The sequence below is a fragment of the Hypomesus transpacificus genome, chromosome 8 (genome assembly GCF_021917145.1).
Source record: "Hypomesus transpacificus isolate Combined female chromosome 8, fHypTra1, whole genome shotgun sequence".
Classification (NCBI taxonomy): Eukaryota; Metazoa; Chordata; class Actinopteri; order Osmeriformes; family Osmeridae; genus Hypomesus; species Hypomesus transpacificus.
In genome coordinates this window covers 4,744,933-4,768,102 of record NC_061067.1, presented here as the reverse complement: position 1 = coordinate 4,768,102, position 23,170 = coordinate 4,744,933, and the positions used below count along the sequence as shown (strand labels likewise).

Sequence of the window (23,170 nt, the reverse complement as noted above, 5' to 3'; positions counted from 1 at the left end):
CATTAAAAGGACATCATGACTTGCTTTGGCGTGTTCACTGTTAAACTTACTCTCCAGTTGACATCTGGGTTGTCCTTCTGCTGCTTAAAGTGTCTGCAGAGGATGAGAGAACCAAACTTTAGATAGGAAGAGTAACAGGAAGTGACAGAAACAGGAAGAGACGGCGAGACAGGAAGAGGTAGCGAGACAGGAAGAGGAAGTGACCCGTACTCGAGCATCATCTCGCGGACTGTGGTGGAGACGGTCTCTCGAGAGCCGTCGTTCCAGATGAGCTCGGGGTTCTCGTGCGTGCCCTCGAAGATGTGCACGGCCGCCTCGGCGTTGTCGCGCATGGCATCCATGAACACACCGGGCAGGAAGCGGATCAGAGTCAGACGCACCTGGCAGAGGAAGAGAGAGGGGGAGAGAGGGAGAGGGAGGGGGGGAGGGGGAGGGAGAAAGAGAGAGAGATGAGGAGAAAGAGATGAGGAGAAAAGTGAGGGGGGGTGAGGAGAAAGTGAAGGGGAGAGAGAGGGAAGACAAAAGGATGACACCACAGTTGAACCAGTCATTATTTCCTGGGCTATTTACTCCACTGAGCTATAACGTTGCTGTAAGCTGGGCTCCATTGCAAGAGGCCGCATTCTCAATGAGACTTGATGAATGAAGGTTGGAGGGTGGTGTGCAGCCTGCGTCCAGACCCACCTTTGGTCCCACTAGCTTGTCTGAGGTCATCTTGGAGAAGAGCTCTGCTGTCTGGGAGCGCACCTGGGGGTGGGTGGAGTTACAGAACAGGTCCAGCAGGTAGATCAACGCACCTGGAGGGGTCAGGGGTCACCGAGGGGAGACGTAGGTCAGTGAGGTTAGAAAATCATGATAGACAAAAGGTTAAACTGTAGCATAAGCTAATGACTAAAAAAGTCATTAGGACTTTTTCAGTCCACACATACAGTTCACAGAATGTTACCTTTGGCCATAGCTTCTTTGACTATCTTGGTGTTGGAGGTCAAAGCATATAGTGTTTCCAACACAAGTTGTCTGCCTGGAGGAATTACACAATCAAGACACGTGAGACACCAGCCTAAAACAGCACATTTCAAGTGTGTGTGTGTGTGTTCTTACTGGAAGGCAGAGAGTGCAGTAGCACCAGCAGGTTGGACAGAACGAGTGACTCTGCGATGTTGCTCACACATTCCTGGTTGGACGTTACAGTGTTTATAACCTGAGGACAAGAACAAACAACTTCAGACACTAAAACATCGGACTTGTAGTAGTAGTAGTGAATATGCCTCAAACATGGGCTAGACATCCATATATTTCACTAGCCAAAGGCTAGTTGGAAAGCTTAAACTTTCTGGACAGAAACTTGTGTGACCGAGTGAGGCAGACAGACTATGTGTGTGTGTGTTCGTGTGTGCGTGCGGGGGGAGGAGGGCCTGAAGTACCTCGAGAGCGAGCTGCTGAACCTTCCCAGCTCCGTGAACACGCAGCAAGGAGAAGAGAAGCTTGAAATGGCCGATACACTCCGACTCTGAACCTGGGGTCAAACGGAGAACAGAGCCGCATCAAAGACAAGATACACACCACAAAACAAAACTCTAAACAAGACACACGAAATGCATTCAAATAGTGAGTCACATGATCCAAGACATGCTGAGGTGGAGGTCAGCTTAGTGGGCAGAACGCACTACTTTGCAACCTTATCTACTCCTGCCCTTCTCTGATCTAATCCTAACCCTGGATAAGTCAAATCATGTGTTTGTCTATTCAGTCCTTTACCTATCTTGCCAGAAAGGAAGGAAGGAAGGAAGGGAGAAAGAAAGAAAGGATGTAGAATAAGGCACAGGTCACATTCCAGAACATTCCGCTCACCCGGATTGTTCTTGATGACGTTGCGCAGAGCCTCCAGGGCCATCTCAGCCCAGCGGAGCCTCTCTGCGTGCTGCAGAGACTCCACCTTGTTGCTCTGACTCATGGCCAGCAGGGTGTGGAGGTACTGGGCCTGGGAGCCCACATAGTCCAGCAGGCTGGCTGCAAACGCCTTGGGGAACTGAGAGAACAGGGAGAGATGAAGACGTTGGAGAACGGAGACAGCACCGAGAGAGACAGAGAGATCGACACCTCCTAAACTGATCAACTGTGATAATTTCTGTATGTGGTTGGGTGTTGTGCTAGTCTTGGTTCTCTCACCTCCAGAGGAAAGGCGGGCTGTTCGTTGTAGACCCTGACAAAGATCTCTCCGACGATCAACTCTTTTCCGTGGTCCTCGAACACAAACTCTGAGCCAAAGCTCCTATCGTTCTCCCCCTGGGGACAGAGACATGGTCACGATCAAATACAGAAGAAATTGCACAATAAAGATGGAAGAGTGAGTGAATGACGGGAGGGGTGAACGGACCCTCTTGATGTTGCCCTCCTGCTGAATCTCCAGGAACTCCAGCAGCTCTGCCCGGGTTCCGTTGTTCCAGATCAGGTAGGGGTTCTCTGAGTTACTGTTCAGCAGCTTCAACACCTGGGGAGGATGTAAGGGACAGTAACATCTTTAAAATGTGTGTGTGGGATTGATAGACCAAAGCAACATGCGACTCTCCCTCCAGCCCCTCCCTCCAGCCCTCCCCTCCAGCCCCTCCCTCCAGCCCCTCCCTCCAGCCCCTCCCTCCAGCCCCTCCCTCCCTCCAGCCCCTCCCTCCCTCCAGCCCTCACCTCTGCAGGCCTGCCCGAGCCCAACTTCCTGGCGATGTACGGCGTGAGCATGGCGGCCAGGCTCTTCCTGATGGTGGGGTTCTCTGGGGGTACCCCGTCCACCCCGTTGGCCTCGGCCCCAGGGCTGCCCCCCTCCAGGACCATGCTGTACCCCCCCAGACGACTCAGGGCCACCAGGCTGAGCTTGGCCAGGCTGTTGGCCACCTCCTGGATTACAGCACATCACATTCATTTAGATTGAAACTTTCTTTCATTTCCACAGTGTACTCATGTAATTTACTTCAGGCTGTAACACAACACATACTTGTAACATTCCCCCAAAACATATTTACACAACCATAACCAATAAGTCTAAAATAAATAATAATTAGTTGGTGTCCTGGCAGGCCTGGTATTAGTTATAATATAATAAACAACTATTGGTGACTAGTTGTGAATGGACAGTGATTGGTAAGTGGTGTAACCTGCTGGTTGGTGTCCTGGCTGGTCTGCACGCCGCTCTCCTCCAGCGTGTAGTCGTAGTTGAAGAGGCGCACCAGCAGGTGCCACAGCACGCCGGCGTGGTACAGGTGCGTCTGCAGGAAGAAGTCCACGGCGAAGGAGCTGATGCACTGGACCGCCAGCGCTGCCGTCCGAGGAAGACCCTGAGGAGGAGGGGAGGGGGGGACACACAATGAGGGGCAGGATGACCGAGAGAAAGAGAGGTTTCCTCTCTCAAACTTCCCCTTATAAACGTTATCAAACGTTTGAGTGATGAACCAGAGCTGGTAAGTGTCACCTTGCCGTAATACAGGACATGGCACAGGTCTCTGATGATGTTCGGGAGCTCAATGATCTTCTCTCTGCACTCCTCAAACTGAGCTGCTACACTGTAGCACTTACACACTTGTCCGCACACCTGGGAACAACGTCACAAACAAGCAAACACACACAGCAGTTGTGAAGGGGATGCAATACCCATGGCATCCACACACTTGAACCAGTCCCAGTCTAAGATCATTTACTCCAGCGGATGACAGTTTGGGGCTCCTCCTGGTCTTACCTGGACGGCCATGTCGTCTGGTTTGCTGGAGGCAGTGAGGACGGCCACACAGCGAGACAGAGCCTCTAGCAGCACCTGGCGGGGTAAACAACAACAACAGCACATCAACACACTGCACAACGTACGCCGGGCGGCCATCTTGTTCTTCAGTGAAACAAAAGGTGGAGCAGAGGTTCATGGTGCATGGTGGTGGAGGTGTGGGTGGGTGAGGTGGCGTTGTGGTGGAGGCGTGGGTGGATGAGGAGGCGTGGTGGTGGAGGAGGCGTGGGTGGATGAGGGGGCATGGTGGTGGAGGAGGCGTGGGTGGATGAGGGGGCGTGGTGGTGGAGGAGGCGTGGGTGGATGAGGGGGCGTGGTGGTGGAGGAGGCGTGGGTGGATGAGGGGGCGTGGTGGTGGAGGAGGCGTGGGTGGATGAGGGGGCGTGGTGGTGGAGGAGGCGTGGGTGGATGAGGGGGCGTGGTGGTGGAGGAGGCGTGGGTGGATGAGGGGGCGTGGTGGTGAAGGAGGCGTGGGTGGATGAGGAGGCGTGGGTGGATGAGGGGGCGTGGTGGTGGAGGAGGCGTGGGTGGATGAGGGGGCATGGTGGTGGTGGAGGCGTGGGTGGATGAGGGGGCATGGTGGTGGTGGAGGCGTGGGTGGATGAGGGGGCGTGGTGGTGGAGGAGGCGTGGGTGGATGAGGGGGCATGGTGGTGGAGGAGGCGTGGGTGGATGAGGGGGCATGGTGGTGGTGGAGGCGTGGGTGGATGAGGGGGCATGGTGGTGGTGGAGGCAAGTGCATGGTGGTGGTGGAGGCATGGGGGTGGTGGTGGTGGAGGCATGGGCATGGTGGTGGTGGAGGCGTGGGCATGGTGGTGGAGGAGGCGTGGGCATGGTGGTGGAGGAGGCGTGGGCACCTCGATGCCGCTCTCCCGGCGCAGCTCCTCGGCATTGAGGGCGGAGCAGTTGACGGTGTGGAAGGCCAGCTCAGCGGCGGCCGGCAGCAGGGGGGAGGTCTTGGAGAAGAGCTGCTCGTCGCCCGTCTCCATGGTGATGGTCTTGATGAGCATGGGGTAGCCGGCGTACTTGTACGGTTCCAGTTCTGGGGATTCAGACGTTATCAGATCTGAGTCAAACTTAAATCGCATTCCGTGATTTAAACGACACAAGATGTATTTTGCATGGTGTGGGCAGATGCTTTTTATAGCAGAGTGTAATTAGACTGAGTTCTACTTGAAGCTTTATAATTATGTTACTGTGTAATGATCTAGTGTGGAGGGTTGTCATTAATGAAGCCCACATGTAGTCAACTGTATCCTACTGTGATACCAATAGGGGCAAAGACAGAAAGACAGGCAGAAGGAGAGACTGGCAGAGCAGAGGAGGAGAAAGAAAAACAAAAAGCAGAAGAGGTTGCAAAAAGACAGATGAAGAAAGAGATAAAGAAAGAAAAAGAGGACAAGAGAGAGAGAGAGAGAGAGAGAGAGAGAGAGAGAGAGAGACAGACCTTGTTTGTGTCGGTTGAAGAGGATGCTCTGGGCTTTGAGGATGAGGATGATGTTCTCTGGGTCTGGGCCGTCTACGATGCGGGCAGACTTGGTGCACAGGAACTCGTAGGCCTTGTTCACCTGCTCAAACATGTCCTGGACACACACACACACAATCATCACTCAGTATATACACACACAAGACAAACAGAGATCTGACACTTGACTGGAGGGAGCTCAGTACATACTCTGCCCTCTGGGTTCTTGTCCGGGTGGTACTTCTGGGCCAGTCGGAAGTAGGCCTTCCTGACCTTGCTCTCCTCATGCCTGTGGGACACACACCAGAAACCAGCTCACACATACTACCATTACAATACACGAGGAAGGTTCGTACATCGCAAACATTGTGAGACGGGTTTTGCGTTTCAGAGGGAGGGGGAGGAGAAAAGGGGGCGGGGCCAAGGGGGGAGGGGCGGGACTCACTGTCCCTGTCCTTTAGGCAGGTTGAGGACTTCGTAGGCGTCGTCCACAGACATGGAGGGCGGCTTCTTCTCCACCTCCCTCTTCCAGGCCTCGAGGGTGTCCTTCAGCAGCTTCACCTGCAGGGGGCAGAGCAGAGCCACAGGCACTCAGAGCAGAGCTTTCTCTTCTACCTCATTCCTTCTACAAGCTGGGAATACTGCATGAGTCACCTACTCGACCTGAGAACACCCTTTCTCATGCGCTGTCACACAATAAAGACAAACACACACACAATGGTACCGGCTCTCTGAAAGGCCAGCTGGGGAAGCACGCTCAGAGGATAACTTCTTCTTTTATTAAATAAACACACCACCACTACACACACACACACCATGGACACACACGTACCGGCTCTCTGATAGGCCAGTTGGGGAAGCGCGTGGCGTCACACAGGTGTCTGAGGTAGTAGATGTTGCAGAAGAGCTCGTAGTCCAGCTGGGGGAAGCTGACCACGGGGATGGGGCAGTACTGGTACAGAGCCCGCGTGTTGCTCTGCAGGCGGGGGCTGAAGTCCGCCAGGTGGGCGGCGATCTTCTCGATCATCAAACGCCTTCAGGAGGTCCGGGATGCACAGACGACACGGGTCAAACACAACCAGATGAACGACTTCTCTGACTGACTTGCAGAGGGTTAGTATTGTTATGAACCGGAAGTACAGTGCAGTATGACGTGTCAGGAGTATTGTACGGTAGGTAAGTAAGTATTGTCAGGTAGCACTGTGACGGACCTCATCTCGCTGCTCCAGATGGCCTCTGGCGTGTCGAACTCTCCCAGGAAGATCTCGGAGAAGCGTTCGGCCTCGTAGTTCTCCAGGTAGCACACCATGGCCTCAGGCAGCACGGGCCCCAGCACGCTGCGCTGGACTATGTCCTGACCTTTGGCCTGGAGAGGGCAGAGGTCAGGGGTCACTTGGAGGTCAAACCTGACATGTCAGGTGGTTAAGGTGTTGTCTCTCAAGCACAAGCACGCCCCAGAAGACAAACGTTTTAATCCTATTGGACTAAATCCAAATTGGTTATTCCAGCATTGGTTCAACTACGCTTTAAATCCATCTCAGATTTATATCTACGATATATTCAAATCCATAGTTCTTAGTCTGGGTGAAGACAGAGCTGTTGGACACAAGGCCAAGGTAGAGCATACAGTAGAGACAGAGAGTTACATATCAGCTCACCTCCTCTGACTTGAAGGCCTGCTTCAGGTGAGTGTACTTCAGGAACCTGGGGGAGTCACACAGCATGACTGGGAGTCCCCACACACAAACCTATGTGTGTGAGTGTGTGTGTGTTTACAGTATGTGTGAGGTCTGACCTGGCAACAGGCAGCACGTTGGAGCCAGTGTACATCATGATGAAGAAGAAGATTCCGGTGAGGTACAGCCTCTGCAGGTTGGGGTTGTCCTGCATTACCAGGTACAGGAGGTTGGCCACTTTCTCCACCAGGATGGGGTCAAAGGTCAACAGCAGCTTAAGTGGACAGACAGGAAGAGGAAGTACACACAGTTAATTGACAGCATGTACTTAGTAAACACAGAAATCATACTGCCAGGGAATAACATATTTAAAACACATTTTATCAATGTCATCCTCATCTAGGTATTTCATGCTTGGTAGTTTACATTTACATTTAGTCATTTAGCAGACGCTCTTATTCAGAGTGACTTACAGTAACTACAGGGACATTCCCCCGAGGCAAGTAGGGTGAAGTGCCTTGCCCAAGGACACAACGTAATTTGCATGGCCAGGAATCGAACCGACAACCTTCTGATTAATATACCGATTCCCTGACCGCTCAGCCATCTGACCCCCAGTTATAGAGTTTGTGCTAAACTAACCTGTACAATGTGAGGCAGGCAGGTGTTATCACTGATTAGTCTCTTCATCCTCGGTAGCGGACGGATAATAGCATTATCCTGATCCCTGGGTGAACACACACGCACAGATGTGTTTTGTGAAACAGAGAGAGAGAGAATAAAGAGGAAACAAATGCGAGAAAGAGGAACAGAGATATGAAAAAGAAAGAAAGCGAGGTGGCCCGCTCAAGCCTCCCTTGCTGTGGCGTACCTGCTGGGGTAGTAGGAGCACATGGTGATGAGCATGTTGAGGATGAGCGTGGCCAGGTCCGTCTCGTTCATCACCGCTTGCCCCGAGGCCAGCAAGCACCACTTCAGCTGGGGGATGGCCTGCAGGGGGCGCCAGCCGTCCATGCCCTGCGCCCAGCACCGCGTCTTGGCCGTCAGCACGCCCGTGTTCCAGAACTCCTGCATCTGCACCGTGGAAGACAGAGGACATTGAGAAAAGTAGAAAAAAAAGGTCCAGCTGTTACACTTTCATTTCAAAGTTTGACTTGTTTTTGGACGGATCAGATTCAGGGTTTGTGCTCTTGAGGAGGAGCGTACCTCTTCATAGCTGAACGGCCCCCTACGCTCTTTGTCGGCGTTGCCAAAGTACCACTCCTTCTCACTCTCTCGCTTCATGTCTGGCGCCGCTTCGATCACGTTGGTCTGAGGGAAACATCAGAGGCCATCCAACATCAGAGGCCATCCAACAGACGCCATCCAACATCCGACACATCCATCAGGCCATCCAACATTAGACACATCCAACAGCAGAGGCCATCCAACAGACGCCATCCAACATCAGACACATCCATCAGGCCATCCAACATCAGAGGCCATCCAATATCAGACACATCCAACACCAGAGGCCATCCAACATCAGAGGCCATCCAATATCAGACACATCTATCAGGCCATCCAACATCAGACACATCCAACAGCAGAGGCCATCCAACAGCAGAGGCTATCCAACATCAGAGGCTAGCTTTAGTTAATGAGCTACCTGATACTGATAGCTAGTCATAAGCCCCTATGAGCCGAGGCATCCCACAGTACCTGCAGGGGCACGGTGGCCCTGCTGATGTGGAGGTGAGCCAGGGTCAGTAGGTCCACCAGGATACGAACACCGTTGGAGTCCATCACCTCCTTCACGTTTTTCTGCAGGAGACAAAATACATGATCGATTGGCAACAAAGAGCTAGATTTATAGTCAGGTCTGAACCCAGAATGACCGTGCTGGTGGTCTTGTCATGTTGGGAGGTCTAAGGAAGGAGATGGGTGCAAGTAATGAGCGCTTGCCTGAAAATGACAAACTTGTAGCATTGTTTGATTGTCTTTTTTGTGCTTTCAAGTGGTGGTGGTTTAGCTTACTCTGTTCAGGATGAGTTTGTTGAGGAAGAGGATGAGTCTGTCTCGCTCCAGTTTGTCTGTGCTCTGCAATCAGAGAGAATAGAGAAGTGGAACATCATTGTTACTAAATTGGCACAAATGAACCGTTTACCAAGAGCTGGAAAGAGAAGCGACACTTGCCAGATCCGACAACACCAGTTTAACTAATCATGTACAAGTTAATTCCAACCGTGTAATCTACTAGATTAAATGATATGTTATATGTTATATATATACACACACATGCATATAAAGATACATCACATATACCTTCAATGCCAAAAAGAAAACTTTTTAATCAGACCGTTACATTCACATACTGATCACTGTTCATGAGATGTCATTAGCGAGAGTGCTGGTACTGACCCGGTCCAGCATGCCCACGATGTACTTGGTGTCCGTGAAGGGCCCGATCTCCTCGCAGCACTTCCCGTAAACGATGGAGAGGGCCTGCAGACACAGGCACTTCATGGTCACCTTGGGGGTGAGCAGGAACCGGTGGTAGAGCTCGTTGAAGAACTCATACCTGAGGAGATGGAGAGGAGCGCGTGGAGGTGTTAGCTACATGGAAACGTCAGTTCAAGCTAGCTCAGCTACTGTTGAGATGTTCGACTGTCTTACGATCTCTTGATGGCACCCGACTCGTCGCTCTCGTCCTCCTCCAGCAGCAGACGCAGGTAATAATCCCCGATCTTAATCTCGTCTGAAAGGCACTCGTACTTCACCTACGCACAGACACAGCATCGAGATTACGTTTCGATAATAAAATATATATTTTTTGTGAACATTCACACCTGATGAGACCATGTGACCCCCTGACCTCGAACTCCTGGTGGTTCCAGGAGATGACGCTGGCGTTGCCGAGCTCGCGGTCCACGCTGAAGGCCCTCATCTCTCCCTCCAGGGCGTCCCGCAGCTCCTCGCGAGTCTTCAGGTTCCAGATGAGGTTAGGGCGAGCGTGGTCCAGCTGGAACCTGGGGCAGAACACACATGACGTCCGGATTTTACTCATCTAGCAAAGCTACTTAAAAGCAAGCAATAAAAAAAAAAAAATTGGAAGCAACATTATACTATACAGTGTTTCCCATAAATATATTTATTTGTGGCGGGCCGTGGTTGGGAGTGGTTACCTGTAGTAGAAGAGCTCCCAGTTGGCCTCGATCTTGATCCTCTGTCTCCTCTTCCTCAGAATGACAGGTTTTTGGTTTGGGTTCTGGAGAGGAACCAATACACGTCAGTTACGGCACCTCACGGTCCAAACTCCGTCAAAGCACCTGACCAGGCAGACTTAAGCAAATGCTCAAACTATTTGAAAGAGTTTCAGGCACTATTGGTTCTGCCTGAGGAGAATGACAAAAGGATGAAAGGTATGCATGTACTGTGTTCTTTTGACAACCCACGACATTTTAAAGAATATACCAAATGAGCACATGTTGAATATACACTTGATACATTGTTAGTACACAAATAAACAATAGAAAAAAGAAAAAAAAAGCACAACCACCACCAACCAGATGAAGAACTCATGGCAAAAAAACAAAATAAAAAAGTTGGGGGAGAAAATAATACTAATACATACTGTATATACAAAATGTACAATAAAACTGAAATGCCATCCCAAATAATGTGTTACATGGACTCTATCAATGACTGACACAAGGTCAGGGGTCAAACAGAGGAGTAGGACTACCCATCAGTTCTACTCACCAGGCTATTTCTGTCTTGCTGCAATGACAACAGGGGAAGACCAGAGGAGGGGTGGGGGCAGAGACAACACAGACAGATTATTGCTACTTGGATCAAACACAAACGGCTCTCAATAAGGGGTCAAGGGTCATCTACAGGTCATAACAAATCAAGTTCAGATCTTCATTACAATGTCAAAACAGTGTGACACGGGTATGGAGTCATCCTTATTGGATTGATGTGAAATTCGCATTGGGAATTCTGCAGTGGGAAATCAAAGTGTTTCAAGTAATTGGTTTGGAAAAAAAAAAAAAAGGGATATCAAATAGAAGATAATTATAATCATTAGTCTAGTGCCACCACCCTCTAAACCAGTAGTAAGTTACAGTGGCCAATATTGACAACAATAAAGTCTACTATGAAGGTGATGGGTTGATAGGTGAGGTCCGTGCTGACAGGCACTTTGATTGGAGAGATCTGCCTGTACATTTGATTTGAGGTTTGAAGCAAAGCCAAAGAGCAGCTAGCTGTGCCCACAGAAAGTGAAGTATGTCAGATGCTAAACACACACACACACAACAAGACACACCTCATTTACATTTTCACAAAGGGCAGGCTCCACCCTGAAAGACCAGTTTTACGTCAAAACAAATACACCCAAAGTCCATCTTAAAAATAACATTTGTATTGTACCAGTGGAAGCACTAACACAAAAATATGCAAACATATCACACAGAGCACATAGCACGTGATCTACTGAGCAATAGAAACTCGATAGAGGCTTGTTAAAGAGCAGCTCCAGCCAGGTGCTAAAGACCAAGCTGCCAGGTGCTATAATGCTATAACAGTCATGCTAACAGCACCAGCTCCAGCCTAGAGCAACAGGCCATGTAGTGGGATTTAAGGGCCTGCAATAGCATAAAGCGCCAGCAGGGGAAAGAGCCAGCACCAGAGTGAGTGGAGCTCAAGCAGCAGAAGCAGGGGACAATCCACTGCCCTCTGCCCGAGAATGAAGCCCCATCGTGGGGGAAGAAAGGAGAGGCATCCTCACCTCCTTCTGGGCGATGCCCATCTTGTCCCTCCAGTGCATTAGGACGATGTCGGCCTTCTCCTTAGCAAACTTCTCCACCTCTTTAGCAGCCTTGCCAGCCACGCGCTGCCACTCAGGCACCTTGTTACGACCAAGCTGGTCCTGTCAAAGCAGACAGAGAAAAGAGGTGGTGACACGATATATCCAGCATACAGACACAGTGTTGGCTATATACACACACATTGTCCTTTAAAACGGTCGACAAAATAACCAATAAGTGACGGTTCTTAAAGTGATTGACAGCTGTGGCGAACATACCGTGGCGATCTTCAAGTTGTCGCGGATGTGCATCCTGTCCAGGTCCTTCTCTGGGACAGGATCAGGACTGTCCAGGTACGCCAGCAGACCTGTCGGCTGGAGGGAGGGAGAGGGAGAGAGAGGTAGACATGGAGCAGAAGAGAGGAAAAGAGAGAGAAAGAGCGAGGAAGATTGAATGTTTCCTGTTAGGGGTATGCAGTGAAGATGATTAGACAGTCCTCCAGCCCAGCAGATGTCCACAGCAGCTGGTTCAGAGAGTGTTGTCGGGGGAAACTCACCAGAATCCTCTTGAGCAGGTTCAAGGCGATAGGGTTCTCTGCCGTCCACAAACCCACCAGGTGACGACTCAGTTGCCTGGGAAACATGGGGGGGGGGGGAAGAGAGAACATCATCAGTCTGGTCTGGTTCCCAGACAGCTTGTAGGTCTGCCTGTCATTGTTTTCCAATTCATACTCATCTGTCAAAGTTAGCTGCATTTATTGTTGAAGGGAATGTGTGTGTGTTTCACCTGTTGGTGAGCATCCTCTGGTCGGAGCTGATGGTGAACATGGATGTGTGCAGGTGTCTGGGCAGGGCTCCTTCACTCAGGGCCAGCTCCTGCATCTTGGTGGCTATCTCCTTATCCCCCTCCTGACAACACGCAACCACGACAGAACATCATGCTCACATCCATTCATCAAACATCAAACTCTCTCTTGGAAGTCGCTTTGGATAAAGGCGTCTGCTAAATGAATACATGTAAATGTAAACATCTCCAATCATCATCAGGTGGAAGCTCACCTCAATGATGGCCTTCATGACGAGACCGGCTCCCTTCACGATAGCCATGGAGGGATGCTGGGGACAGCAGGGACAACAGGTCAGTGAGCCACAACGTAGTCCCTCCTCTACAACGTAGTCCCTCCCCTACAAAGTAGTCCCTCCTCTACAACGTAGTCCCTCCCCTACAACGTAGTCCCTCCTCTACAACGTAGTCCCTCCTCTACAACGTAGTCCCTCCTCTACACAGTTAACCAACACCTGTGCACCCAGGTTCTAACTGTTCTCTAGTGCAGTAGTTCCCACCCCTGGTCCTTAGGGCACCCCTGTCCTGCCTGTAGATGTTTCCCTGCTCCAACACACTTGATTCAAATGAATGGTCATAAGCAGGCTTCTGCAGAGCTGGATAACGACCCATTCATTTGAATCAGGTGTGTTGGAGCAGGGAAACATGTAAAACAGGCAGGACAGGGGTGCCCTGAGGACCAGGGGTGGGAACCACTGCTCTAGTGCAGCCCATTGACACCTCACTGTCTGTAGACGCTTGACTTTTCCCTTCTTTGACCTCCACCGACCTGGAAGAGCTTGAAGAGGGTCCGACCGTTAGAGGCCACCATCTCCAGCAGCATGTCAAACTGCTGCCCTTCTGTGGTCTCGCTGTAGGGAGCGCAGAGGGCAAACGTCATGAAGTCCAGCAGCGAGCTGATGACCAAGGCTCCAGTCCCATGGTCCTACAGAGAGGGAGCGAGATGAAGACATGAAGTCAGAGAGACAGAAGGAAATGAGGAGGTCGCCTTGAACGTCGAGCTGAGCAGTTGTCTCACACGTACCACGTTACTGATGAACTTCTCTAGAAGGTTCTCCAGGAACTTCTTGGAGGAGAGCAGGGAGGCCTTGTTCAGCTGCTCCTGCCTCAGGTCATAGTCATCGTGCATCGGCTACGAGGCAATACAAAAAAGTCAGTGAATTTGGCTAACAATCACATCTTTCATCCTGAGCTTTTAATAGACAAGGAATTTGTAATATGAGTCTTGGCAGCAAACCAGGCCTAAATAATAGCACTTCACCAGGGCAATCAGTACAAAAATGTGATGTTATTGTATATGGATTGCTTTAGAGATAGTGTGTGTGTGTGTGTGTAAGTGCTCCAGTAATGCATCGAGCACTTACACACATTAGGGCGCAGAGCATGTCAATAGCTGCATGAGTAACACCATTGTTGTTCCTCTTCAGAGCTTTCACAGTCTTCACCCCCAACTTCTCTCTGAACCTGAAACACACACACACCACAACCACAACCACACACACACACACAACACAATGACGAGACACACCACAATGCCAACACAGACAAGCACAAAGTTATAGATTGCTAATCTACAAAGAGCTGTTTATTGACAATGTTTTGACATGGTCATTTTAAAAAGCTAACTAGCTAGATACCCTAAGTACAGACCGGGACAATATTTGCATGGAATCTAAGTCATACAAATATGGTTGAAGGAGTTCTGGTTCATTCTCATCTCCATAGCAATAAAGAGTAGAAATAAATCCAGTTGCTCTCATACATCTCAGTGACCCTTAGGACAGAGAGACAGGTGTCCTGGATACTGCATATGAGAGAGGTACAAGGTGGGGAATTCATAGATAGACACACTGCAAGACATGGAGATAGGGAGAGATAGATTATAAGGGGGAGACGGAAAAGGAAAGAGTGTGAGAAAGATAGAGAGAGAGAGACAGAGAGAGAGCGAGAGACAGAGAGAGAGCGAGAGAGAGCGAGCAAAACAAAGTGTCAGACTGACCTGTCAAGAGACGCTGATGACAGGAAAGCTTACAGTGTACGTACAGACAGACAGAGAGCCATTCATACAGACACACGAGGAAAGACAGGCGAAGGGAGGAGACGAGAAAAGACGAGAGGGAACAGACAGAGCAAGGGACAGGGGGGCAGACTGAGATGCATGGATTCATATTTACGTTCCATCTGTGAGTCCAGACCCTTGACCAGACCTTGGAACGACAGAGCACGTCTGTTACCCAGAATCCCCCGCACACACTACAGCAACAACCTAACACTCTACAGCAACACACAACCTAGGAAGGGGAGAGGAAGCTAGGGGGAAGATGGAGGGGGGGGGGGGGGGGGTAAGGGGAGAAGGAAAATAAACTTGAGGGGGTGGTTGTGAGAGGTGGAGGAAGAGGAGAGGCGCAGCTTGACAGTTCATTTTAGGGAGCAGAGACACTAAAAGAGATGGCGAGGAGATGAGGCAAGGCAGGGGAGGCAGGGGCGTGGCCCTTACTTGGGCAGCTGCGTGAAGGCCTGGAAGCCTGCCTTGGAGGCCACCAGGCGGCGGACGGCCTGGAACTGGCTCTCCAGCTCCACGTTGGGCCCCGACATCTCCGCCTCCTGGGAGAGCAGGGCCAGGATGGCGTTACTGATCAGCTTCTCCTTGTTCTCTGAGAACAGACCCTGGAGGGTGGGAGGGACTGTCGGTTCAGCCAGAAAGACACACACATGCATACACGAGCAAACCGCGTCTGAGAAGAGACACTGGGTGGAGGAGGGGAGGGAGACCAACGTGTTTAAACACACAAACTCACGTCTTGTGTGACTGCATGCAGAACTCCGCTGTAGGAAATGTTAGCGTTGAATCTGAAAACGGCATCTGCAAAGTTGCCATCTGAGAGAGAAGGAGAGGTAGGAAGAGGGGGGGGGGGGAGAAAGTAAGTAATAATGAATCAAAATGTACTTTTTGTTACAAATGCCTTTTTTCCCCCCATCGGAGGGACTTCACAGTCCTCCTGCACGTGTCTCATACACTCACTAGGGGGCGCTGCCAGGAACTTGATGTGGAGGCTCTCCACTTCCTCGTCCACGGGCATGCTCAGTAGCCCCCAGCGCTGGCCCCTCTGCGTGGGGGCCATCTTGACACACACGTCCCTGTTCCCCGACGCACGCACTCCATCCAGCAGGCTAGCCATCAGGGAGTCCCTGCAAACACACACACGTATTAAAGAAAAAAGCAGTGACATTAAATGAGGTTATGCAGCACGAACACAGTTCCATTTGGGGTATAGTACCTTTCTGTGGAGGAGTATTTCCTGATCTGTCCTCGGATAAACTCCACTGTGAACAACTGGGGGTTGTCCACGTCACAGATGAGGGCAAACACCTACACACACACAGGTCAGTTCACTTGTTACAAGCAGGCAAATCACTCCACGGCAACACATGATAGATGGTGTTCTCGTATGCGTGTATGTTCCATCATGAGTTTCTCTGGTTCTCCTGTGTGTGTACAGTTGTGTGTGTCCAGTTATGTGTGTCCAGTTGTGTGTCCAGTCGTGCCCCACCTCTTCGAAGGGCTTGAGGGTGACGATGTTGTAGGAGGCGGGGTCTCTCTCCACCAGGCAGGTCTCTGTAAGGGCCAGGATCCTCTTCACAGGCTCCTGCAGGGACACACAGCACACGTGAGCAAACGGGACTGCATGCAACAATGCTCAAATAGGAATGATACGCTTTTAGAGTTTTTAAAATGATCATATAAAAATAAGTCATATGAGACAAAAGACTACGCTTTCTTGTTTGTTAGATGTGAGTAAAGGATGAGGTTTTCTATGTATTTAGGCGCTGGTATTTCTGTGTGTGACAGACAGGACAGATGGAGGTTCTGACCGAGTGTCGTGGAGAGATCTTCTGGACCACAAACTCAGCCAGAGAGGTGATGCTCTCATCCGAGCTGTACTTCCCCAGGCGGTCTGTGGCGAAGCCCTCGAAGGTCAGGGTCTCCTTCCGCAGGCGCAGCATGATGCCGATGAAGTTCCCCGCATGCTCGACGGCACTGCGGATGATCTCATCCCTGTGCTCCGAAGCAAACAGGTGCTGAGAGAAAGAGACATAGAGAAAGAGAGAGAGAGACATAGAGAAAGAGAGACAGAGAGACAGAGCGAAAGAGAGAAAAAGAGAGAGAGAGAGAGAGGGGGGGGGGGGGGGAATGGAGAGAAAATTAGACAAAGCCCCGAGGATCAAATCTTCACATCCAACAAAGAAACGTCCCCTCGCCCCCCTCTCCCACACACACACACACGCGTGTGCGTACCAAGCGACTGAAGCCGCCATACAGGATGCAGAAGCCGCCCTGGTAGTCGGAGACCTCGGCAAAGCCCTCCACGGAGCGGTAGTCGTAGGAACACACCACCCTGTTGGTGAGGGGGTCGATCTGGTCGATGCCACCCGGCGTCACCTCCAAGCCCACCGACCGCCGCGTGTCGCTCCAGTGGTGTTTGTAACAGTTGTAGCGCTGGCGAGCACAAACACACAGACGTCACGTCACATACCAGGGGCGAACAGCACGGTAAAGACAACGATGGTCCAGTTACATAGCAGCCATTGGAACACACTGGAAGCTGCATCCGTCATTCTGCTGAAGACTCCCCCCCCCATCCCCCACTTCCTGTTTACAACAGACAAGAAGGTGACAGTCTGAGCACTCACCCGTCCTGTTATCTTGCCTTCCGAGAAGTCTGTCCTGAACCTCTGCGGACACAAACAGATCAGACTGGAGATCAGAACACTTCATCATCGCCATTTGTAGACAACACAGATAACAAAGTGCACAACACACTCGCGCCAGTTAGAACCCTTCAGGCCACCACCACTGAGAGAAAACACTGGGGAGATGGATTTGCAAATCTACATAAATAGCATTTTATTCATATTACCGGTTTAGTTAGCTAGTACTGCTCGCTCACTAAGATGTCAATTGACAGTGGAATTGGAAGACGATGGAGGCAGCGATGTGTGAGAGAGGAGACTTAGAGGAACCCTATGGGAGCCACCAGACTCATGCAGGGGTGTCATATCTCACGCAGCAACATAACGGCTTCATTACAGCCACAACACTGGTGGGGGATAAGCTAGCTGCATGAGAACCCTTCCATGTCAGGGGAGTGCGGAGGGCTGCATACTGTAAAATTAGCAGCTGATTCCCTGCAAATGTCATTTTCTGCCGGCACAGCAGAAGCTAACAGCGTGACCAGATTTAGCTACTAAGCAAAATAAGTCACCGTGTGCACGTTCACAGACGCGACAGCATTCAGACAGTGTTAGTGTTTGCTACTCAGACGAGTTAGTCACTGGCCTCAGCGAGGCGGCCCTCGGCTCAGGCCCCAGCCTAGCCCACTTGACCCTAGCACCGGCCCACCCAGTCTTAGGCCCAGCCCCCTAGCCCCCTAGGCCCAGCCCCCTAGGCCCAGCCCCCTAGCCCCCTAGCCCCCTAGCCCCCTAGGCCCAGCCCCCTAGGCCCAGCCCCCTAGGCCCAGCCCCCTAGCCCCCTAGGCCCAGCCCCCTAGGCCCAGCCCCCTAGGCCCAGCCCCCTAGCCCCCTAGGCCCAGCCCCCTAGGCCCAGCCCCCTAGCCCCCTAGGCCCAGCCCCCTAGGCCCAGCCCCCTAGGCCCAGCCCCCTAGGCCCAGCCCCCTAGTCCCAGCCCCCTAGCCCCCTAGGCCCAGCCCCCTAGGCCCAGCCCCCTAGGCCCAGCCCCCTAGGCCCAGCCCCCTAGGCCCAGCCCCCTAGCCCCCTAGGCCCAGCCCCCTAGCCCCCTAGGCCCAGCCCCCTAGGCCCAGCCCCCTAGGCCCAGCCCCCTAGCCCCCTAGGCCCAGCCCCCTAGGCCCCTAGGCCCAGCCCCCTAGGCCCAGCCCCCTAGCCCCCTAGGCCCAGCCCCCAGGGCCTCTCACCAGTGCTTCTGTGAGCAGCTCAGTGCGGTGCTCCGTGGAGAACTTGAGTGTTTCAGACTTCTTGCCACTGCCCTTCCGGAATGTAAGGTTGAACTCGGTGCCCTGGCCTTTCCCTACCGGGGTGATGCCACAGATGTCCCCGTAAGGCCACTGAGGGAGGGAGGGAGTGTGAGAGACAGAGACAGAGACAGAGACAGAGAGAGAGAGAGAGAGAGAGAGAGAGAGACAGAGAGACAGAGAGACAGAGAGACAGAGAGACACAGAGAGAGGGGGGGGGGGATGAAGAGAGAAAGAAAAATAGAAAAGACAAAATAATTCAAAATACATCACTGAGTCAAGTGACATTCCTGTTTAGCCACGTGTAATAAGGGTAAGTGTACTGTGTGTGTTGTGTGACATCTGGAGAAATAAAGAAAGAGAGAGGGGGAGGGGCAGGGGGAGACAAGGAGAGAAACAGAGACAGAGAGAGAAAGAGAGATACATAGTAGAGATCCAAGGCGTTGTAGTGTCTGGTTGGCTGGAATTCAGACCTGATTGGTCACTTCTAGCGTGGTGGGGTTATACGTGGTGATGCCATGAGTGCCCACTGAGAAGACCCTCTTGTATCTGGAAGAGAGAGGACAGAGTCAGACTAGCCACAATCCCATCATCCCCGAGGTCAAACTGATGCCAACACTGTTCCCTATCAGTTCCCTAAATACCTTCTCTGCTGAAAATAACCTATGATGGAAATGCTGTAATCTATCTTGCCAGTCATTGTGTGGTCAGTTGGCAAGTGTTAACGTCTCTGATCATTCTGTCAAGGGGACATGGATGGCCCCTGTGCTGAGAGAGAAAATTCGAAAACCTTTCGAATTTTTATTTTCAACCTTTCAAAACTTTTTTTGGAGAGAACAGAGAAGCATAAAACAGTAAAGCAGAGCAGAGTACAGTAGAGTTCTCATCAAGTACTCATCAATGATGCAAACCTATTTAAAAAATGTTTTTTTATCAAACGTTTCTAAACGCCCCCCCCCCCCCCCAATTTTTTTTTTGAAAATACACAATAATTTACATTTTGGGACAGGTAAAGTTCAGTTTGGGACTGTTAACTTTGCACTTCGGGGGGAAAAAAGTTAGTTGCGTACACCCTGTCCCTCCTGCTGCATGGCTGGAGCACTCCGCTAGACTGGCTGTCTGATCTCCACACACACACACACGGACAATGAAAGGGCTTAAGCAGACCGGCTACACTCCCTGGATAAGACAGGGCTAGCCAGTCCAAAACCAGTCATCCTTCAGTAGGCCTCCAGGTACCCACCCTCCCTCCCTCCACCCTGAGGGCAGGGCCCCTGGTCTCCTCCGAGGGTGGCCCCCTACATGGAGCCTGTTCACTGGCTGCTCAGAGGCTGGGCTGGGCCTCGTCATCCGCCTTGTTAATTATTCATCCTCTGTGGCTAGCTCGCATCTCTCCTTTAGCCAAGGGGGGATGGAGAGAGGGGAGGGAGGGGGGGAGGGCGGTGGTCAGGGAGGTAAGCCGATGATGGTCTCATAGTAAAAGAAAGACTGATCACTTCCATCAAGGTTCCTTTCAAGGTAAGCAGTGTAGTGTGGACGGCTGCGTTCTAGAGATGGGGTTAGCAGCGAGGCAGATAAGCTTCATATGAGGTCAGAGCAGGTCGGACATCTACACAATGGCTCTGCTGGCAGATTTCATTAGCATGTTATTGCAAGCCTGAGGATGTGAAACGAATAGCAGACTTGGGAGAATATATAGTGACATTTTCATGATGAAACTCTTTGTGTGAGAAGGTGTGGTGTGTTGAAGGTAAGTAGACACAAACACGGGTCTCCTCCAACCACCCTGCTCACTGAGGGCTCATCCCCACCTCCAGGCCCTGTCCTATTTCTTTCATTTCTCTTTCATTTCCTCCTCTTTGCAGGTTCAAAAGGTAAGGCAGATAAAAGTCGTCACATGATTTCTTTCTTTCTTTTTTTAAGATAGTGAGTGGTCTGTCATCCCTCACGGAGTGTGTGGTCGTATCCAGCAACACCTGGACGACTTGACCACGGATGATGTCAGAGCATTTCAAGGACAGGCCTCCTCATCAAATCGCTAACCGCCATAGTAAAAGTTATAAAGCTACATATTAAAGATGTCCAGGCAGGACTTTACCCCCCTGGGGTGAGAGTGGTGTCAGGTGAGAGAGAGATAGTTCCAGGGTAAAGTACACAGTGAGGGCCAACAGTAGGAACTATTAACTGCTCTGAAGTCTCTACTGGGCTGTAACAGGCTGGCGTGCTCTACCCCTGTCACACGGATAGAAGAAGGCAGTGATATCACCGAGCGGCACTAGGACAGGCCTCGAAAGCTGGAAACACTGATGGCACACGTGCACACACAAACACAGCCTGTATACAAACACACACTATACATAACCAATATATACAGACACACAGTGAATGGGGCTTTCCAGTGAAATGAATAGCCCACATTTGTCTGGTGCTTCATAGACAATTTCTCACTGTTCGTCTTCACGAACAGAGGCCGGCACACAGCTGTGCGTGTGTGCACAAGTGTGTGTGTGTATACGCGAGTGTGTGTGTGTGTGTATGTGATAGAGAGAGATCATATTACCAGATCATAAATGTGAGGGTTTAATTCTCCTATAAAAGAACCGTATTAAGGGAGACAGCCCATCCTGGTATGGGGAGCTGTACCAGCGTATCGTTACAGAGACACAACACACCAGCACAGGTCTGCGGCTATACCAGTCTGAGTATAAAGGATTTGAAGCCCTTTCTTTAACAGGCTGAAATGAGAGAAGTTGACCGTACATTTTAGGGACTGGCCCTTTGTCTCCACTGTGCCAGGCAAGATCAATCAAATACAAGCATCGGAAATGAGCATTTTGAAAGGATTCCAGCTCCATTTCAGCCCAGGCCTGATGAGCACAGACAGACTGTGTTTTTTTCTATCTTCTTCAAGGTCTGAACCCATGCTGTCTCTGACACCCGACACCATGCCAGAGTACGGCTTTACTTTCCCCCCCCCCGGTCTCATATTCAGAATAACTCATCACCACATTAAGCGACTTCCTGTTGGTCCTGCTTACCCAGCTAAGAAGCCTGGACCGTAGGGGGGATTCTAATGAAACAACAAGCAGATATCTGGCAATGTCAGTCCACTAACAATTCTATCTATAGGCTGAGATACAATGACAAGCCTTGTCTGAAAGCAAATATAGGGCCAAGCTAAGTTTGAAGTAGTCTTCAGAGGATGTGGTCAGTGTACTCTTCCATAGCCGTGATTAAATCAGGAGACAGTTGGAACGGTCATCCAATCAATCAGATTACTGAGGAAAAACCAATAGACCCTTCAACTCCATATCTCAGCCCCATTCAGCAGAGAGGGCAAGTCCAACTAAACAGAGGAGCATGATACTATTATGCCTTTACAATGCTGCTACCCTGTCAATGTTGCTAGTGAACACTAACATCATCTAGACCCTGCTGGTAACCATAGCAGAAGCGACAGCAATGGTGGTCACGGCAACACCACTTGCAACACTAACATGAAGAACTGCCACAAGTCTGAAACTAGCTGAAACCACCAGAGGCAAGTGTAAAGACATGAAGTGTGTGGGACTATGTGTGAGTGGGTTTGAATGTATGCCAGTGTGCGTATGTGGATGTGTATGTGACTGTGGTTTTGAGTGTGTGTGTGTTTGTGTGTGTAGGTCCTTCCTGTCCCAGGGGAAGGCCACAGCAGGCCTGGCTCTGACAGCCTCTCAGTAGGCAGCACATCAAGAGGAAGACAGGCCAGTGCGCCACAGTGGAACCAGTATAGCCCATTGTAACCCTGTGCAACCCAACTGTCAGTCCCCACTGAAAAAAGAGGATGTGATTGCAGCAGAGTAGAAACCCCAACACGAGCAGACAGCAGTGAACAGAAGAAGAAAAGAAGAAGACCTGCTTTCTAAATGGCTGGGGTTGGCCTCGCCTCCCGTCTGCCTCCCTACACAGCTGTGTGCTGGAAGCTGCTGAGTCGAGGCCACATCATTAAAAGAACACAAGTGTCCTCGTTGGAGGATGGGCTCATCAAGGTGGATGGTAATTAATGTTAGCTCTGAGGAAGAGGCTGTGTGTTCAGTTACAGTAAAAGGAGGTTTGCCTTCACCAGAAACACAATACAGGCAAACACACACACACACTGTAGTCCCCACTGCCTCTCCCTTCCATCTTTCACTGCTCTGAGTCCCTGTCCACACCAGTCTGCACTCCCCCTCTGCTTCAGTATCAACCCCCAGGTCAGTCCCCGGAGGCCCTCTGACCAGGGGGTCATTAGCAGGAGGAAGCCCTGGCTGGACTAATGCAGCTCTCCTCTCCAGCACTACTAACATTACCTCCCTCAACCAGAGCCCTAATGGGAGACTAAGCCTCTTAGAGAGCAGGTATTTGGTCATGTGAGCATATGTCCTTCCTGTGGGTGGGTTTGTATATTCTTTCATTGACTCTAACAGAGGGCCCTTGGATCTGTAGGTTTCTCCTTTCATCCTCTTGGTGTTCTACTGGCCTGTTGGGTGGAAAGATCATTGCTTACTCATCTAACTGTACTTGTGAACCAGTCAGAAAAAGAGAGAGGAAAAACCAAGAGAGATAGAGAGTTTACGAGATATTTCAATAGAGACATATTGAACTACTGGGCTATAGAAAGAAAAGATC

The 23,170-nt window shown here is 50.9% G+C and overlaps 1 protein-coding gene across 4 annotated transcripts in view; it reads right to left on the bottom strand.

Moving 5' to 3' along the window:
* The window catches only part of LOC124470410 (dnaJ homolog subfamily C member 13), a 30,733-nt gene that overhangs the window by 3,812 nt on the left and 3,751 nt on the right, over positions 1–23,170 (bottom strand). Inside the window, exons 3-52 of one of the 4 annotated variants that reach the window (XM_047024268.1) lie at positions 18,997–19,072; positions 18,467–18,616; positions 17,229–17,270; positions 16,834–17,034; positions 16,410–16,616; positions 16,088–16,183; positions 15,815–15,906; positions 15,559–15,725; positions 15,335–15,414; positions 15,034–15,203; positions 14,711–14,743; positions 13,901–14,000; positions 13,561–13,668; positions 13,306–13,461; positions 12,752–12,808; positions 12,480–12,601; positions 12,250–12,325; positions 11,972–12,067; positions 11,675–11,815; positions 10,645–10,662; positions 10,068–10,150; positions 9,758–9,911; positions 9,559–9,662; positions 9,304–9,463; positions 8,920–8,982; positions 8,605–8,706; positions 8,110–8,214; positions 7,775–7,977; positions 7,546–7,630; positions 7,023–7,177; positions 6,886–6,931; positions 6,439–6,593; positions 6,060–6,261; positions 5,673–5,788; positions 5,438–5,516; positions 5,210–5,345; positions 4,620–4,804; positions 3,725–3,799; positions 3,461–3,580; positions 3,147–3,326; positions 2,683–2,889; positions 2,378–2,491; positions 2,170–2,286; positions 1,852–2,029; positions 1,425–1,516; positions 1,102–1,201; positions 947–1,021; positions 685–797; positions 211–380; positions 51–93 (exon numbers count right to left, since the gene is read on the bottom strand). In XM_047024268.1, the coding sequence (XP_046880224.1) occupies positions 51–93; positions 211–380; positions 685–797; positions 947–1,021; positions 1,102–1,201; positions 1,425–1,516; positions 1,852–2,029; positions 2,170–2,286; positions 2,378–2,491; positions 2,683–2,889; positions 3,147–3,326; positions 3,461–3,580; positions 3,725–3,799; positions 4,620–4,804; positions 5,210–5,345; positions 5,438–5,516; positions 5,673–5,788; positions 6,060–6,261; positions 6,439–6,593; positions 6,886–6,931; positions 7,023–7,177; positions 7,546–7,630; positions 7,775–7,977; positions 8,110–8,214; positions 8,605–8,706; positions 8,920–8,982; positions 9,304–9,463; positions 9,559–9,662; positions 9,758–9,911; positions 10,068–10,150; positions 10,645–10,662; positions 11,675–11,815; positions 11,972–12,067; positions 12,250–12,325; positions 12,480–12,601; positions 12,752–12,808; positions 13,306–13,461; positions 13,561–13,668; positions 13,901–14,000; positions 14,711–14,743; positions 15,034–15,203; positions 15,335–15,414; positions 15,559–15,725; positions 15,815–15,906; positions 16,088–16,183; positions 16,410–16,616; positions 16,834–17,034; positions 17,229–17,270; positions 18,467–18,616; positions 18,997–19,072 (5,905 nt within the window). The remainder of the gene's footprint in view (positions 1–50; positions 94–210; positions 381–684; positions 798–946; positions 1,022–1,101; positions 1,202–1,424; positions 1,517–1,851; positions 2,030–2,169; positions 2,287–2,377; positions 2,492–2,682; positions 2,890–3,146; positions 3,327–3,460; positions 3,581–3,724; positions 3,800–4,619; positions 4,805–5,209; positions 5,346–5,437; positions 5,517–5,672; positions 5,789–6,059; positions 6,262–6,438; positions 6,594–6,885; positions 6,932–7,022; positions 7,178–7,545; positions 7,631–7,774; positions 7,978–8,109; positions 8,215–8,604; positions 8,707–8,919; positions 8,983–9,303; positions 9,464–9,558; positions 9,663–9,757; positions 9,912–10,067; positions 10,151–10,644; positions 10,663–11,674; positions 11,816–11,971; positions 12,068–12,249; positions 12,326–12,479; positions 12,602–12,751; positions 12,809–13,305; positions 13,462–13,560; positions 13,669–13,900; positions 14,001–14,710; positions 14,744–15,033; positions 15,204–15,334; positions 15,415–15,558; positions 15,726–15,814; positions 15,907–16,087; positions 16,184–16,409; positions 16,617–16,833; positions 17,035–17,228; positions 17,271–18,466; positions 18,617–18,996; positions 19,073–23,170) is intronic. The other 3 variants (XM_047024269.1, XM_047024270.1, XM_047024271.1) reach the window with 3 other exon arrangements.